Source organism: Chaetura pelagica, unplaced genomic scaffold (genome assembly GCF_000747805.2).
Source record: "Chaetura pelagica isolate M959 unplaced genomic scaffold, ChaPel_1.0 scaffold349, whole genome shotgun sequence".
Lineage (NCBI taxonomy): Eukaryota > Metazoa > Chordata > Aves > Apodiformes > Apodidae > Chaetura > Chaetura pelagica.
Genome location: NW_009954611.1, coordinates 283810 through 300461, shown reverse-complemented (window position 1 = coordinate 300461; position 16652 = coordinate 283810). Strand labels below are relative to the sequence as shown.

The following is a 16652-nucleotide window of genomic DNA, read 5'->3' as shown; positions in this document are numbered from 1 at the left end:
GCTTCAAAAGTATTACTTATACTTCAAACAATATTTAAATATATTTTTTCATGCTAGATGTTTAAATTAATAACAGTCTATGTCCTTCCTTCCTTCCTTCCTCCCTTCCTCCCTTCCTCCCTTCCTCCCTTCCTTCCTTCCTTCCTTCCTTCCTTCCTCCCTTCCTTCCTTCCTTCCTTCCTTCCTTCCTTCCTTCCTTCCTTCCTTCCTTCCTTCCTTCCTTCCTTCCTTACTTCCTGACTTCCTGACTTCCTGACTTCCTGACTTCCTGACTTCCTGACTTCCTGACTTCCTTCCTGACTTCCTTCCTGACTTCCTGACTTCCTTCCTTCCTTCCTGACTTCCTGACTTCCTTCCTGACTTCCTGACTTCCTGACTTCCTGACTTCCTGACTTCCTGACTTCCTTCCTGACTTCCTTCCTGACTTCATTTCCCTCCTATGTGGTATGTGAAAACCCTGTAGAACCAAAAAAAAGGAAACAAAAGTTAGCAAAATTAGTGACCTCTTACGAAGATTTTTGGCTATAGATAAAAAGCAGGTCAGGAAACCTCACAGCAAAATTCAGGTTGTGTTTGAGGAAGATTTAGAAAGCTATTGGATATTTTGGATTATATTTTGAGGTTTACTGCTAATAGTTGAGAGCTAGTTGTAAGCATAACACTGCAGGCTATCTATGGCTTGCCATTTTTTGGTATTATGTCACAAATTATGTGATAAACTTTATGTATGTAAACCTAATTGCATTTTATGCTGAATCTATTTTTCTCAAAAGAAAATGAAATTACAAATTAAAGAGAAAGCGAACAAAAAAAAAAGTTAGTAGCATCTGCAGAATGACAGCATGTGATCCCTTGTTAGAAATGAGGAAGACTTAAACACATACAATCCATTCCTAATGAGTATTTATCTGACTATACAGGAGATTCCAAAACCTCCCTGGTAATTTTCTTCACGCTTTTATTGCCTTCCTAATTCTGTGTAGTTTCACAATATTTAAGCTTTACTCCAAAGTATGCTGATTCATTTTCTCTTTAATCCCTCCATCTGGAGATCAATCCAACACCTTGTTGAAAAGATTCTGTGAAAAGCTTGGTCTGAAGTTATCACCACTTTAAAATTGCATTGATCAGTGGATAATCTGTCATTTTGATTGGAAAGAATTCTGAAAAGTTTGGGAAATTATGTTCGAGTTACAGTGCAGTTGAAAAATGCAGTGATTTGACTAGTCAGATGAAGAAATAGTAATGTGAATGGCTAGGCTTGCACAATGGACCAAAAGATGAGAAATTTATCAGTTCCTGTGAATATTTAAAGATTGCCTTACTAAAATCAGTAAGGCAGTGTTAATTTTATGGCACACCTTTGGAAACTGTTATCCCCTCCTCAATCACACACCATCTATCCCTGCACACCTTACAAAAAGTCTTCCCTGTGTGCCACTTGAGTCAGATGATAGGGAAAGTTATGCTGCATTGTAAGCTATTTGCCAGGGCCACCAGATCTGACTTTACAAATTATGTCTGAGTTGTGTTTCATGAAACTTCTGAGCTACCAGGACCTTTTACATTGATTATATATGTATAGTGTGATTTCTAAAATCTTATGAGGACTACATCTGTGTCTTCCATTTGTAAAGGTACAATAGATGAGAAGGAGATCATGCTGTTCAGACATGCTGCTCTGGTGCACCTGCTAGTGACAGTTCGAGATCTTCTTTTAACATGTGGCTTGGACACAGCAGTAGGTTAGTATTTAGTGGTGAATAATGATACCCAGAAACCCAACGTGTGTATTCTGCAGTCCGTCCTTCATGTTTGTAGTCTGTGGTTCTTCGCCATCAGTATCTTCAATATGATATTCAACCCCCTTTGCTTCCTTCTTTCTGTTCCATCATTAGAAATGTATTTGCTGAAATGAATCAAAGCAATCATTGAGCTTTGGTAGTGTATAGGCTCAGCTCATGACTAGTATATATCTGTTTATGTTATTACATGGATTTGCCTCAGAAACATTCATATGAACTTCCATCTATATAATGTATTGTCTTGTTATCTCAGAATCACAAATTATCATTGACATTTCTGTGTGGAAACAGAAACATGCAAAAATGGCAGGTCTTTTGTTGTTTACAATTCACCTATTGTGAGTGTGGGATAAGTTTCACCTAAATATATTCTTAGGTTCCTTGGAAATTAGGTACTTAAAACTGAGGACATTTTAAGCAAAATCTGAAATATTATCTAAAATACGACAAGGCAGGGAGTTTGAACACAGAAGCACTTTTTGAGCTTTTCTGGTCTTATGCTGTTGAGATTTGGAATATGAAAATATATCATTACCCATTTTTTTGCATTAAATGATAATGCCATGTTTGTTAAGTTCCCACAGTTGTATCCTGTGAATTTTCAGATAGGTCCATAGGAATGAATTCATAAGGAGCTGGAGTTAGCTTTGGAGTGCCCTGGAAAAGTCAGTCTCCTTCTTTCTTTGTAGCAGATAAGTTAGCTTCTAACTTCAGTTACTCTGAATTAACACTTTGTGGAGAGTGTTTCCTTAAAATGGATGTAAAATGGAAAACATCTGCCTTAGGCAGAACTGTGGGAGATGATAGAAATTATTTTGTATTCCCCTAAATACCTCTAGCAATAAAAGAGTAGGAAGAAAAATACAGAATTAATATATAACTAGAATAATTATTAGAATTATTTTCTTAAGTTGTTATAAATAATGTAGGAGGATGGGAGGGAGACAAATGAGCAGTTGTTGTTCCTCTGTTCGGTTGTAGCAAAAGCTATTTCAGAATTACACAGCCCTTGTCATTCCAAAGCCCAGCTGCACCTTACACAGGAAGCTGCACAAGTAAAAAAGATCTGAAAATAACTTAGAAAATTGAGCCAGATATAAAGTAGGCCTTGGAGTCTTCACTGTTGTAGTGATGTTGTGCTGTGCTGTGTGATTCATCACATAGTTACTGTAGATTATTTTTTTTAAATGCATTTTCAAATAACCCTAGCATTGTTCACTATTTATATATAAAAGACATCACCTGGAGTTGAGAAATAGTTGTGATAATATGAAGAGTGGTAAAAACACAGGAAAAATAAAGCTTTGGACAGTGGGAATATAAGTAAAGTTGTTACAAACCATATAGACTAGTTAAATACAACAGTGCAGGTGGTGGTATCTGCACCTATAGAATGCAATGTTCTGTAATTTTAGGAGGAGTCATATAGCAGATACTGCATGAGTTACGAAGGCAACTTATGTACCTGATTTGTAGCAATACTGTGCTTTCACATTTTTGAACCATTAGGTTTTCGTAATTTTTGAGCAAGATACCTTCACATTTCTTTTAAATTTATGTGTAGGTATCTTGTTCAAAAAGTTTAAATTTGTGTGTAGATTAAACACAAACTTTAGCAGCTCTCTTTTGACATTGCAATTACTTCTTTTGTTGCTTTATTAACAGGTTACTTGTCAAAGGCAAAGGATATCTATAAAAACATCTTAGAATCCTGTTTGAATAACATCTGGAGGCGGCTGAAGATTGTACAGTACAGCAGCCAGAAAAAGAATGAAACAAATCCCAGAATAACAGAGCTTCAGTGTCAAATGTTAAATTGGGTGCAGAGTCATGGAAAGGAACACAGTGTTAAGGTTAATAATATAAACAGTTGCTCCAAGCAAACAGAACTGCTCCAAACTATGTGAATAATTTTGAAACTGTCTTTCAACAAGGGCTGGTTTACGGAAGACTAGTAATTGCCTTTCCAACTCACAGTCTCTGTTAAATAGGGATAACATAAAGTTTAGGACCTCCATTAGCAGCAGTGCAGGCTTCTGTTTGATCAGATCTCCCCTTGATCAGTCTCCCCATGACCGAAATAATATGCATATGAGTTGCCAGAGCTCCATCTTGTTGCAGGTGGTTTTGTTTCCCTGGTAAGAGTATCATGTCACATCACTTACTGAAAACTATATTATAACTTGTTACTTGATGGGCTCAAGTGCAAAGAGAATCACAGCACAAGTCAGGATTGTGTTCTTTTACAGTGTGGCTCCAAGCACTCACACAATGGAGCAGATGGGTTTTGTTCTCTATAGATTTCCTCTGCTTGACCCAGGTATCAGACACATCTCGTGGCGTTATCATGATATAAAATGAAAAATTACTATACAGTGGCATAAATGTTCAGAGATGATCCTGCCTGAGTACAGAACAAATCCTTTCTGTGTACATATTCTTTACATACTTGAATTATGTAATGCATGTTCAGTTTCTGTCCGTTGAAATACTGGACAAGGTAAACATCTTCTCTGGTAGTAACTCTTTTTAAGACTATGTCAATTTGATAGATTCTAATCCTTTCAACATTTTCAACTTAAGCAGTACTTAATGAGTCTTAGAGATAGGCAATCTCTGGCAGGAACACTTCTGTGTAGTACGTCTGTGGGCAGGAAAATCTTTCTAATTAGTTCAGCAGTATAACTAGTACCTCCCATCAGTACTTCACAATCTTGCAGGATGAATTTTAGGTATCTTCAGTTTAAGTTTTACCTCCATAGGGATAATGCCTCTAATGTAATAATATGTCTAGATGCTGTTCACCACTGTGGGGAGAGAACCCATATGCCAAAGCTGAAATAGAGATCAAGCCAGCCAGCACTGTGAAGAACAACAAAAAGGGCTTTTTAAAATATGTTAACAGCGAAAGGAGAATTAGAGGTATCACTGCTCTGTTGATAGAGAGCCCAGTGGAGGGCAACAAAGATGACTAGGGGATTGGAGCATCTCTCTTATGAAGAAAGGCTGAGAGAGCTGGGACTGTTCAGCTTGGAGAAGAGAAGGTTGAGGGGTGCCCTCGTGACAGTCTACAACTTCCTCAAGGGGTCAGTGGAGCGGGAGGTTCTGATCTTTCTTTGATGACCAGCAATAGCACCTGAGGAAATGGAATGAAGCTGCTTCAGGGGAAATTCAGATTGGATGTTAGGAAAAGGTTCTTCAGTTTTCTAGAGGGTGGTTTGTTGCTGGAACAGTCTGCTCAGGGAAGTGGTTTTGCCACTAAGCCTGTCAGAATTCAGGGAGCATCTGGGGGATGCTCTTATTCATTCAGTTTAGTTTTAGGTACTCCTGTGAGGAGCAGGGATTTGGGACCCTTCTAACTTGAGATATTCTATGATTCTATGACTGTCATTCTAGAAAACTCCAAAGTTTCAATTCTAACCACCTACTTGGTCAATCTCCTGCTTTCTGTGCAAAAGGGAAAAAAAAAAGGGAAAAAAAAATGTATGCAGGTTGACTTGCTTTTACTTTTTTTCTTCCAGATACTAGTCATAACAAGAATGGACTCTGAAAGAGAAAAAGCAGCCCTCATTCACACTTTATCTGGATTAGAAGGTAAATAGTAATTTTTGCGTGCATATTTTGAAGAAAAAGTGGCTGTTATTCTGTGTTTTGCTGTGTATTCCCATTTTATGCTTTTTGCAGGTGTTTTTACCTTTTCTCCTCATCAGGAACCTTTCTACATTCCCTCACAGTTTTCTGCTCCTTAGGTCTTCCATCAAGCTTTTGTATTTCTTGTAATTTAATTTTCCCCTTTAAGAGTTCTGGTATGGTGTTTTTTGTTGAAAGAGAATGTCAGATCATCTGCCAAGTCAAAGATTTATTTAACAGAACAAAAAGGAGATGTGAGCAGCCCACTGCCTAATTATAATTGCATGTTTTCTTGGTCAGATTGTCTCTTTACTTTTAGCTGATTGGTGGTCACAAGTTTTCCTCTACTTGCTAAGAGCAGTCAGAATCTAAAAGTCGTAACTAGGGTCCCTAGCATAAAGTCTTAAATGAGTAGTTAGTTATAGATCATTATTTCCCCTGGCCATCTGTTGATGAAAATGTTTGCTAATTTGCTAAATATGTAACCGTAAGCTGTAGCACTCTATTAAACTCAAGGAAAATAAATACTGTTTCCAAAATCCATGCTGCCCACTAATGCAAGCAACACTTCCATCAGTTCACCATGTGATTAAATTTTGTACAAACTTGTTCAACGCCACAGTTGGTAGAACAAACGTGTTCCAGGAAGATCGTTATTTGAGCCTGTAATTCTGTTTAGAGCAAGCCAGTGATTCCTTTCATATTGCTTTGTTAAAACCCATTTTTCTAACTCTGTCTTACTTGAACATGTAGTATATTACTCTTTTGCCTTTAAAAGTAAAGTATGTTTTCTGTGCTCTTAGAAGAAGAAACCCTGTCTTTTAGAATGTTTTCAAAGGGAGGAGGCAGGTTCACAGTGCTTTTGCTAATAATAATATTTAATGAAATGTGTTCTGTTTTAAGATCTTAAGCCTTGGTTGCAAGCACAGATCAATCCAACTAACTAAACTTTTGAAGAGAGGCATATGTGTAATCCCTTTTTATCTACATCTTTCTGTCATACTTCTAAAACTTGAAGCATACAGAAAGTGTAAAAGAATTTAAAAGACAAAAGGGCAAAGATTATTCCTTTTGCTCTAGCTTTTAATTTTTTTCATTTTATGGTAATCAGGTTTTGAGTTTTTAAGACATGAAACTTGTTCACATTACTTCATCTTTGGGTTCAAAAAAGTAAATTTTGAAATCATTATACCCATCAGTGCAATACAAATGAAATTGTGTAGAACTTCATCAAGACAAACAATGTAATGCATCAGATTTTAATGTCGTGTGATGTTCCACATCTACTGCTTACTGCTGGGTATTGATTCACATCAGCAGAGGCTCATTTGTTTGATTAAGGCTTTGCTTCTTTTTATGCAGGTTTAAAAGCTGCGGATTTGAATTCTGACAACAAAGGAACCGTTTTAGGTTGTAAAGATATCATAATCAAGTAAGTTAAATTCTTCATTTCTGAGAATGAAGTTTTCACTAAGGACTAATGTCAATGAAGTTTTTGGTACTTCTGTTCATTTCCATGGGACTTTCCAATCTGGAGTAAAAATTTCAGAAGATGAATCTACAGACTCATTCTGGATGGGGACAGCTTTGTCCACACTCTGGTAAAATGCTCAGTTGTAAGCTTCACAGGAACTCTTAGAATACATCTAATTGCATGTTTTTAACTTTCAGGGCGGTTGCATATTGTAAAAAACATTTAGAAAAATACATAGAATACATAGAAAAGCACATTTGTTTTGCATGTTTTAGAAAAAGGTGGGGAGAGAGGGCATAAGAGAAATAATGACAGATTATGTCCTAGGAGGAACATATGAGTACTTCAAGGAAGGTAATTGGAGAGTGGAAAGAACAAGTTTTATTTTTTAAATTAATATTTAAAGAAATGACAGTTTTATGTACAGAAAGGCTAAATTAATTTTGTAAACAGACTTTAAGCAGTGGTATTTATTCAAAGCAAAAAGGTTTTTTTATTCTGAGGGTTATTCTATCTGAACTTAATTTTATTAATATTTTGTTGTTTTTTTAAGCCTTAGTAGGTATTCGTGTGTTATTGTACATAATCAGCAAATTGGAGCTGACTTCCCTTGGACACACTTCTCATTAGTAATAGAATATGATTATTCTGAAAACTCTTGCTGGAAGTGTTTGTGTAGAAAGCTGAATGTTGCTTACATGACTTTTAAAACCACCCTCCCTGAAACTATATACATGGGTAAGTGTGCTCCAGAATTGTAATAAACAATTGGATTGACATACAAAAGCAAAACATTTTCTGTTCCCTAAAATGCCACATTCACATAAATAATAAGTTATGAAGGCTAGAGCTAAGCAAACAGAGCTGTTTAACTACGCAGGAAGATAGGAAGATGTTTTTCTTAGGGTATGATCTTGGTTTTGGCCAGGATGTACTAGTAGTAAATGTTGGTTGATAAAGACTTTTGCCAAGTTCACAGGTTGTTTACAGTTACTACAAGCTGTATCCACCCTTCCTCATCCTAAGGGAACGTTGCTGTAGATCAAAAGGAATATAAATTAAAGCTTACTTTCAAAAAGATTTATAAGAGTTCCATTCTGAGGGGTAAGGGAAGAGCATATATTGGCAGCATTTTAAAGGGGATGAATAAAAGCTTCATGTTTAAGATGTCTCTTTAAATACCTAAATGTATCTTTCATTTTTTGCTTATGAAAGCTTATGTATATCTTACATTTACAAAATGTTTCAGGGAATAAGTATGGTTCCTTTCTTCTGGAAGTACAAATTCCATATGTATTTCTGACTACTGAAGGTCTTCTTAATATGCCAAATATTCTTCAGCTTTTGGAATCCAAGTGAGTAAAAATAACCCATTTATCTTATTGACTATTTATTTTCAGTTTTCCAGGACATGTTTCTTGTCCTACTGTATTGTGTAGTAGCCATCTTCTTGGCTATCAGGTATATTACTGCTATTACACCATAAGCACTTTCAGAAGCAAGAAGATAATTTTTTCTGCTGAAGTTGATAGCTTAATTCTGTAGATTCACACAGATGTCAACCAGAGTGGAATTGGCTGATTTGTTTATTTTAGTGGTGGACTGACACTTTTAATAAAAATAACTATTTTAATTGTCTACTTGTCCTTGAAAATCATAATGCAACCCCCCAAAACATTTTTTGCTGTGGTACTTATTAGTGCTAGAAAGACTTTGTATTTAATTCTTCATAAAAATTGCTTGGGGACTTTTTGGTTTTTAACTACCAGATCTGTGCTACAAAAACAAACAACAGTAAAACAGCCTCATTTTGTGATGTACCATAGCTTTTTGGGAGAGGTTAATTTAAAAAAGAACTCTACTATATTTATAAAATTAATATCTAATATTCACTTCCTTTTGAGATATTCTTTAACCTTCACAAAATTTGCAATGTTTATAAATCATTGCACATGTTTCTTTGACATAATTTCATTGTGTTTTGCTTTCACAATAATAAATACCTGATAAAGTACCTTTTATCAGAAAAATAGATAGATAGACAGACAGACAGATAGATAGATAAGGAACAGTGGCAGCCTCTCTTAAACATAGTGCCAGAGATACAGATGGTTGACTTCACCGTGTTGCTGAAGAGACGTGACAGTTTTGATCCTTGCTGTATCCTCATGTCAGCTGAAGTTGTTTTTGAGCTGTGTCTAATTACAGTTCAATAGAAAAGAAAAAAAAAGGGGGTGGGGGGAGGCGGGAAGAGTATATATTTGACATTTAAAATTTGACATGCACTTTTAAACTCTGACCTATTCAGATTCTCTCTTCTGCCTCTACATAAGCTAAAAAGGCAAGAATGCTTTCTGGTACTTTCTCACTAGCTCCTTTTAGCACTGATTAAGTAATTACATAGATGGTCAAAGAGCTATATAGTTTCAGAAAAGCTTACAGTTCACTTTTTTTGTTAATGTCTAATTATGCTGCCGATATGAGTTTCTAGAGGACTGCTAGCAGATTCAGGTTTAGGTCTCCTGTGTTTTCTAGGGATGAGGCTCAGTAGTGTGACAATTGTCTGTTCTCAGTTTCTCTCCTCAGTCAGCCTGGACCTCATGAATACCCTGAGGCATGTGAAGTTCATGCAGTGATAGTTTGCTCGCACAGTTGGTGACAGGAGGCTGTGCTGCTGGCAGTTCTCATTCCCTTAGAAAACTTTAGGATCATACTGATGGCAGTCAAGGAGTTTTCACTCACTTTGCTTTCCCTGCACAACCATGAAAGGAAGAAAATAAATGCAATGTGCAATATAGAAATATGAGAAAATATTATTGTTTTACTTAACTGAGATTTAATAAAATAATTCTGCTTCTTCAGGTACAGTATTACCTTTGTTGAAAGAGACAGCAGTTACTCCTTAAGCCTCTTTGGAAGTGCAAATCGATATGTTGTGTTGACAGTAGATGAATGCACTGCTATCTTTTTGCAGGTACCAAATAAAACTCATGTATTCAAATTCTAATATGCATTGTGTCACTTCTAGGCTATATCTGCAGCTTTATAACACCTATTTTCTTCCTTGTAGTCATACTTAATTTATGTCTTGGCTCACAACACAAGTTATTTTCAAATGAGTTAACTCCAAAATTCTGTCAGCACCAGTAAGAGAATCACAAATCATAGAATCACTTAGGTTGCAGAAGACCTTTAAGATCATAAAGTCCAACCATTAATCCTACTCTGCCAAGTCCAGCACTAAGACATATACCCAGCTGCCACATGTAGACAACTTTTAAGCATACTTAGGAATGGTGACTGCACCACCTCCCTGGGCAGCCTGTTCTAATGTTTGACAACCCTTTCAGTGAAGAAGTTCTTCCTAATGTCCAGTCTAATCCTCCTATGGTGCAGCTTGAGGCCATTTCCTCTTGTTCAGTTTTACTAGTTTAAAATGTTCTCATGCGTATTCCTAGATTTCTTCAGAGAATTATAACATTTAACCTCATATTGGACTGTATTAAGTATAGTTAAGGGATATGTACCTGGAAATAGGGTTGTATAAAGGAAAATTGTAATGGTCAATTAAATATATCTGAGATTGTACTAATACCAGTGTGCATGTTAAATTATCCCATTTCAGGTACCTGAATTAGTCTGGGGTATAATTTGTTCTGTTTTTAATAAAAAGTAACAGTTTAGACAAGAATATAATACTTAAATTCTGGTATAGAGCAAGGCAGATGACTTTACAGGTAGAAGAACTGCTACTGAAAGACAGATAAAAAATAAAACAGTCAATTAGTATTGCAGTACAACACAGATAGACATTCCCAGATGCTACTGCAAATGGTACCACAATTAGCGATGTTGAACTTTATACATTCAGTATAGGTATAATGTGATTTGTATAGACTGGGTAAGTACTTCAGAGGTTTATAACAGTATTTTTCATTATTAAAGCTCTCAAAAATCTTAAGAACATCCTAAAAAGATAGTAAGAGCATTCCCTTCTTACAGGAGGGAAAAGGAGGCATGAAGCAGTGAATCAGCTTTTTAAAGGTCAAAAAAATAAAAGTTGGGAATACAACCTAATTTTCATGACTCCTAGACATGTCTTTAATATCTGTACTATTTAGTACTTGTGTTTGATCTACCTTTGACATAATGGTGATGCACATTTAATGCTTGTGATGGCTACAGTAATATATTTTTTTCATTTTTACTTTTTATATTAATTTTATGGTAGAGTATGGAAGAGCTAAATTATGAGAAATCCTGTGATGACATAATATCAAAGCTGATGGCATTATCGCTCCAGTATACGTGCTGTTGGATTGTTTTCTATTCCAGAGAAAGACTGAATTTAGAGTAAGATATGACATTTTTTTGTTACCTTGGTATTTTTAAATCAAACTTTTCACTGAAAGAAGCTGCTTATTAGAACAAGCTAACACTCTTCTTTCAATTTGTCTGTAGGAACACACCTCTCTTAGAAAAATATTAGTATTGTAAGCTCTTTTTTCTAGCGTGCTTTGGATTTTTCAAGTAGTTACAGTGTTGTGTTCCTGCTGCAAAACTAAGTGGAATGATAGAAGTAACAGTGACCACAGGAGACCCCAAAAAAAGTTAGCAAAGATGTTTTCTGTGTTTAAGGCTCTCACAAGAGATACAGAAAAGATTGTTACAAAGTAACAGGATCTGTCAGAGGTAATACCCCTGCAAGGTGTATTTCCAATCAACAGGCCCCAAAATTTCATAAAACTAAGGTTATTAAATGCCAGAATTTTTATTTATAATTACTGGAAGTAAATTAACCCCTGCAAATACATGGTTATGGATTACTGTCTTAGCATCACTGTATATACTTTGCAATAGTACTTTTTGCAATATGTACTTTTGCTGTGGGAGCACTGCTTTGGTAGATATAGTTACATATTGTAACATATTTTTTCTATGAGCAAGTGGTGAATTTTCCGTGCATCACTTTTCCTCTCTGTATAATTTTTCTCCGGTGACTCACCCTGATCTGGTCCTTTTGCTTCAGTCCTTTTGCTTTGCTGAGGGCTGACTCCATTTTCTTCCTCACAGTACATCCTGCAGCACTCAATCACTTACTGTGTCCTGCTTCTCCTTTCACAGATATTAATGCTCAAACTGTACTAGTATTCTGAATTCCAGTAAATTAAACTGACATTTGTTACAAAAATTGAATTATTGGAGTTATTACATGTGCATATTAACCAATCCAAATAAACTGTTTTATAGATACAGTCTCAAGGGAGATACTCTGCTTAACCTTGTGTTAATTTATGCCACTCTAATTGAACTTACACAGAAGTCAGATGACTTTGAAGTAAAGGTAAATTTTTTTTTTCAACAAACCATCTGTTTTAATCTTTACTGTGATGTATTTCTGAAATGCATAATCAAGTAAGCATTCTACGTCAAAACTTATACAGCTCAAAATTGCTAAAATAAGAGAGGGGAACTTAATTCAGGGCTGCTGAAGTCAGAGAAAAGACTGTGTAGACTCCAATAGAAGCTGAGTCCGATTCAGATTAATATTAGGTTAATAATGTAGTAGAAAGCAAGCAAGCATGTTTTTCTCAGTCATAGAATAAAAGAATCATAGAATGTAAACGGTGGAAGGGACCTTAAAGATCATCAGGTTCCAACCCCCCTGCTATGACCAGGGACACCTCACACTAGACCAGGCTGCTCAAAGCCTCATCCAACCTGGCCTTGAACACCTCTAGGGAAGGGACTTCCACAATTTCCATGGACAACCTATTCCACTGCCTTACTACCCTTATGGTGAAGAATTTTTTCACCCTGGAGCCTCCTCTTCTCCAGGCTGTACAGCCCCAACTCTCTCAGCCTGTCTTCATAGGAGAGGTGCTTCAGCCCTTTGATCACCTTCATGTCTCTTCTGTGAACCCTCTACAACAGCTCCATGTCTTTCTTGTGCTGAGGGCACAAGAACTGTACCCAGTATTCCAGGCGGGGTCTGACCAGAGCAGAGTAGAGGGGCAGAATCCCCTCCCTGGCCCTGCTGGCCACACTTCTTTGATGCAGCCCAGGACAAAACTGGCTCTCTGGGCTCCAGCTCACACTGATGGCTCATGTCAAACTTCTCATCTCCTACCACTGCCAAGTCCTTCTCCTTAGCACTGCTCTCTAGACATTCTCACTCCAGCCTGTATTTGTGCCTAGGGTTGTGCTGACCCAGGTGCAGAACCCTGCACTTGGCCTTTTTGAATTTCATGAGGTTGGCACTGGCCCTACTCTCCAGCCTGTCAAGGTCCCTCTGGATGTCAGCCCTTCCCTCCTGGGTGTCAACCACACCACACAGCTTGGTATCATCTGCAAACATGCTGAGGATACACTCAATTCCACTGTCCGTGCCTCCAACAAAGTTGTTAAACAGCACTGGTCCCAACACTGACCCCTGAGGGACACCACTTGTCACCTGCCTCCATTTGGACATTGAGCCATTGTCCACAACTCTCTGGCTGTGGCCATCCAGCCAATCTCTTATCCACAGAGTGGCCCATCTGTCAAATGCCTTGTCAGTTTGGAGACCAGGATGTCATGTGGGACAGTGTCAAACACCTTGCACAATTCCAGGTAGATGACATCAGTTGCTCTGCCACCACCCACCATCTCTGTAGCCTTGTTGTAGAAGGCCACCAGATTGGTCAGGCATGACTTGCCCTCAGTGAAGCCATGCTGGCTGTCACCAGTCACCTCTTTATTTTCCATGTGCCTTAGCAGACTTTCCAGGAGGATCTGCTCCACGATCTTGCTGAGCACAGAGGTGAGACTGACCAGCCTGTAGTTCCCTGGGTCTTCCTTTTTCCCCTTTTTAACAACAGGGGCTATGTTCCCTTTTTTCCAACTGGCAGGAACCTCACCAGACTGCCATGGCCTCTCAAATAGAATGGACAGAGGTTTAGCAACTGCATGCACCAGGACCCATCAGGTCCTATGGGCCCCATCAGGTCCCATAGACTGAGCACATTCAGTTTCTTTAGATGGTCCTGAACCTGTTATCTATCTCATTTTTCATGTGGCAAGATGAATTAATTTTTTTTCATTTTAAATCAGAAAATGCAGTATCTGGCATAATCAATGTTAGAAAATGGGGCAAAAGTTTCACTCAGCCTACCAAGTTGAATTCTGTAACTTTTTAAATGAAGTAACATATTTTTAGACAATTTGTTATTTATTTGTATATTAAAATTTGTTTCTAATTTATCTGGTTAAATGAAGGTTGAAGAGAGGACAAAGCTTTTTTCACTCTGTGTATTCAGCAGTGTAGTTCATGTGGAAACTACCTGCACCTCCTTTGTGTTACACATCTTCTTAAAGTGCATTAGGCATTTCAGAATTACCTGATTTGTTAGGAACTCATATTATACCCATAAACTTGATCACATGTAAAACACCTATAGGATAAACTAATTTCACCTACATAGAATTTGCATAAATACAGAGTATAATTTGCGACCAGGCTGGTGGTCAGAGGTTGGAGTTTCTGCTCATGATAAGGATGGGTCAGATTTAATTAGTCCACGTTACCAGCTGTGATGTTCAGGGTCACCTTTAAGCTTTCCCATTTAACTACTGTAGCAAATTAAGACATTCCTTAGTATAAATTTTAACCAAAACTTTTATGTATCACTTTCAGGTAGTTCTTGTGCCAGGGATTGAAGAGACAGCACTGGTAATCCGTCAGATTACTGACAACATTTTGATAGCATCTAATTCCAGTCCTCATGAATGGCTGGACAAATCCTGGCTTTCTGTCTTGCCATCTGAGGTTTGCTTATCTTTCCCTTAAATTACAGTTTTCTTCTGGTTTCCTAGACTCACAAAGTTCTAAGCTTTTTTTGTTGTTCTTTTAAAATACGTGATATAAATTAACATGATTTCAAATACATATACTAACACACGTATTTATGTATATATGCATGTATTTATATCCATATACACACACACACACACATATATAATGCTTCCATCATCATTGCCAGCACAATTATATGCAACTTGAACTTTCTGCATGTTTTTACAATTAACAAGTAGGTAAGTTTGTCCTCCACATCTGCTGGTCAATGCGTACAGTTCTACAGTCCTAAGCATTCATTAAGTTTAAAAAAAATATCCATATTGCAGAAGATAAACATGAAATGGTTCACTTGAGCAGCAAGCCAGTTTCATCAGTGTTGATGCATTACTGAAGCCTATGGTGTTGCTTACAGACTTACTTTAATACAAGATAGTAGAAATTTGTTTAACTTCTCATGTGGTAGTTGATACTGGATATTTACAATAAATGCTGCAACAGGTCCATCAACCACAGTCAAAGATACTATATTCTTTAACTTGCTTTTAAAGCAAGTTTTAAAATTAAACATAAGTATTTGTTAATTTAATGTGGAAGCTTTAAACTCTTGTAAAGCTGAGATCCTTTTTTGCTTTTGCAAAATCCAGAAGCATTTTAAAGCAGGTATTGGTGTGGCCTTTCAAGTCTGGCATATCTGATCACAGGTTTTCCAACATGGAGATTAAGGGTGCTGGTAAAACAGTGAGAGGAGTCACTGACTGTGTTTTTTCTCTGTTTAAGTTATTAAATCCTGGCATCAGCTGACTGCAGAGCTTTACTGAAGTCAGAACTGGAAGCTAACATTCTTAAAATGCTGCAGCTCTCAACTTGTGCCCTCTGTGTGACATTCAACCTCCACCTTACAAATCCTGCTTCAGGCACCTGTCTCATTGCTGTTTAAAAATGTATCTTTTGTAAAGCAAGAACAGCTTTGTTAGTTTATCTAGACTTAGGTAGTTCTCTTTAAAATGGAGAATAAACTGTAAAGGTGGTAATGCATTTGCAAATCAGGTTTACTTTATTTATTGGTTTCATCTTTTAGAACAGAAACAGTGACACATCTTTAGACTATGCTTGCTTTTCATTAAACTGTTTGTAGGATTTACTAGTTTGCAAAAATACACTGTTACATCTGTGGTTTAAAAAAAAAAACAACCCCACAAAAGTTTTCCTGGGGCTGTAAAAATATAGTGTTTGAAAACTGTTTCTATGAAATAAAAAAAAAAAAAAAAGGGGGGGGGAGGGGAAGTTTGTCAGATACCAATCTAACAAAATAATCTCCATTTCCAGACAGAGAAATGCCTACTTGCTTTTCCATGTATCAACCCTCTGGTTGCTCAATTTATGTTAAAGAAGGGATTTTCGGTGGACAGGTTGTTTCTTGCAAGCTTTGATCAACTTCAGGAACTTCTGCCAGAGGTTCCAAAAAAAGTTTTAAAGGTTGGCTAAAATTATTTATGTATTAGATTAGTCTTTTTGCTCTGTTGTAATACAGTTTGGTTTTAGTTTGTTGGTTTTTTAAAAATCTGAAGCTACTTGCACATTTTCTTGTATAATTTTAAAAGTATGTATATGTTTTATCATATCATTCATGTCTAAAATATTGAGCCTTCTAATTCTCAGCAGATTTTATCAAGTCAACATTTTGTGATTTTTCCTCCCTCCCTCCCTTCCTTCTTCCCCCTTCTCCCCTCCCCTCCCTCCCTTCCTGCCTCCCTCCCTTCTTCACCCTTCCTGACTCCCGCCCTTCTTCACTTCCTCCCTCCCTTCCCTACCTCTCTTCACCCCTCCCTCCCTGCCTTCCTCCACTCTCCTCTCCCCCCTCCCCCCCCCTGTCCCTCCCTTTCTCCTTCCCTCCCTCCTTTCTTTC

The 16652-nt window shown here is 37.2% G+C and overlaps 1 protein-coding gene across 1 annotated transcript in view; it reads left to right on the top strand.

The window, feature by feature from the left end:
* The window catches only part of LOC104395736 (chromosome unknown open reading frame, human C9orf84), a 43384-nt gene that overhangs the window by 21498 nt on the left and 5234 nt on the right, over positions 1–16652 (top strand). Inside the window, exons 13-23 of the mRNA XM_010005467.1 lie at positions 1638–1745; positions 3471–3658; positions 5327–5399; positions 6798–6867; positions 7469–7647; positions 8159–8264; positions 9772–9883; positions 11141–11262; positions 12160–12253; positions 14585–14716; positions 16073–16222. Coding sequence (XP_010003769.1) covers positions 1638–1745; positions 3471–3658; positions 5327–5399; positions 6798–6867; positions 7469–7647; positions 8159–8264; positions 9772–9883; positions 11141–11262; positions 12160–12253; positions 14585–14716; positions 16073–16222 — 1334 coding nt within the window. The remainder of the gene's footprint in view (positions 1–1637; positions 1746–3470; positions 3659–5326; positions 5400–6797; positions 6868–7468; positions 7648–8158; positions 8265–9771; positions 9884–11140; positions 11263–12159; positions 12254–14584; positions 14717–16072; positions 16223–16652) is intronic.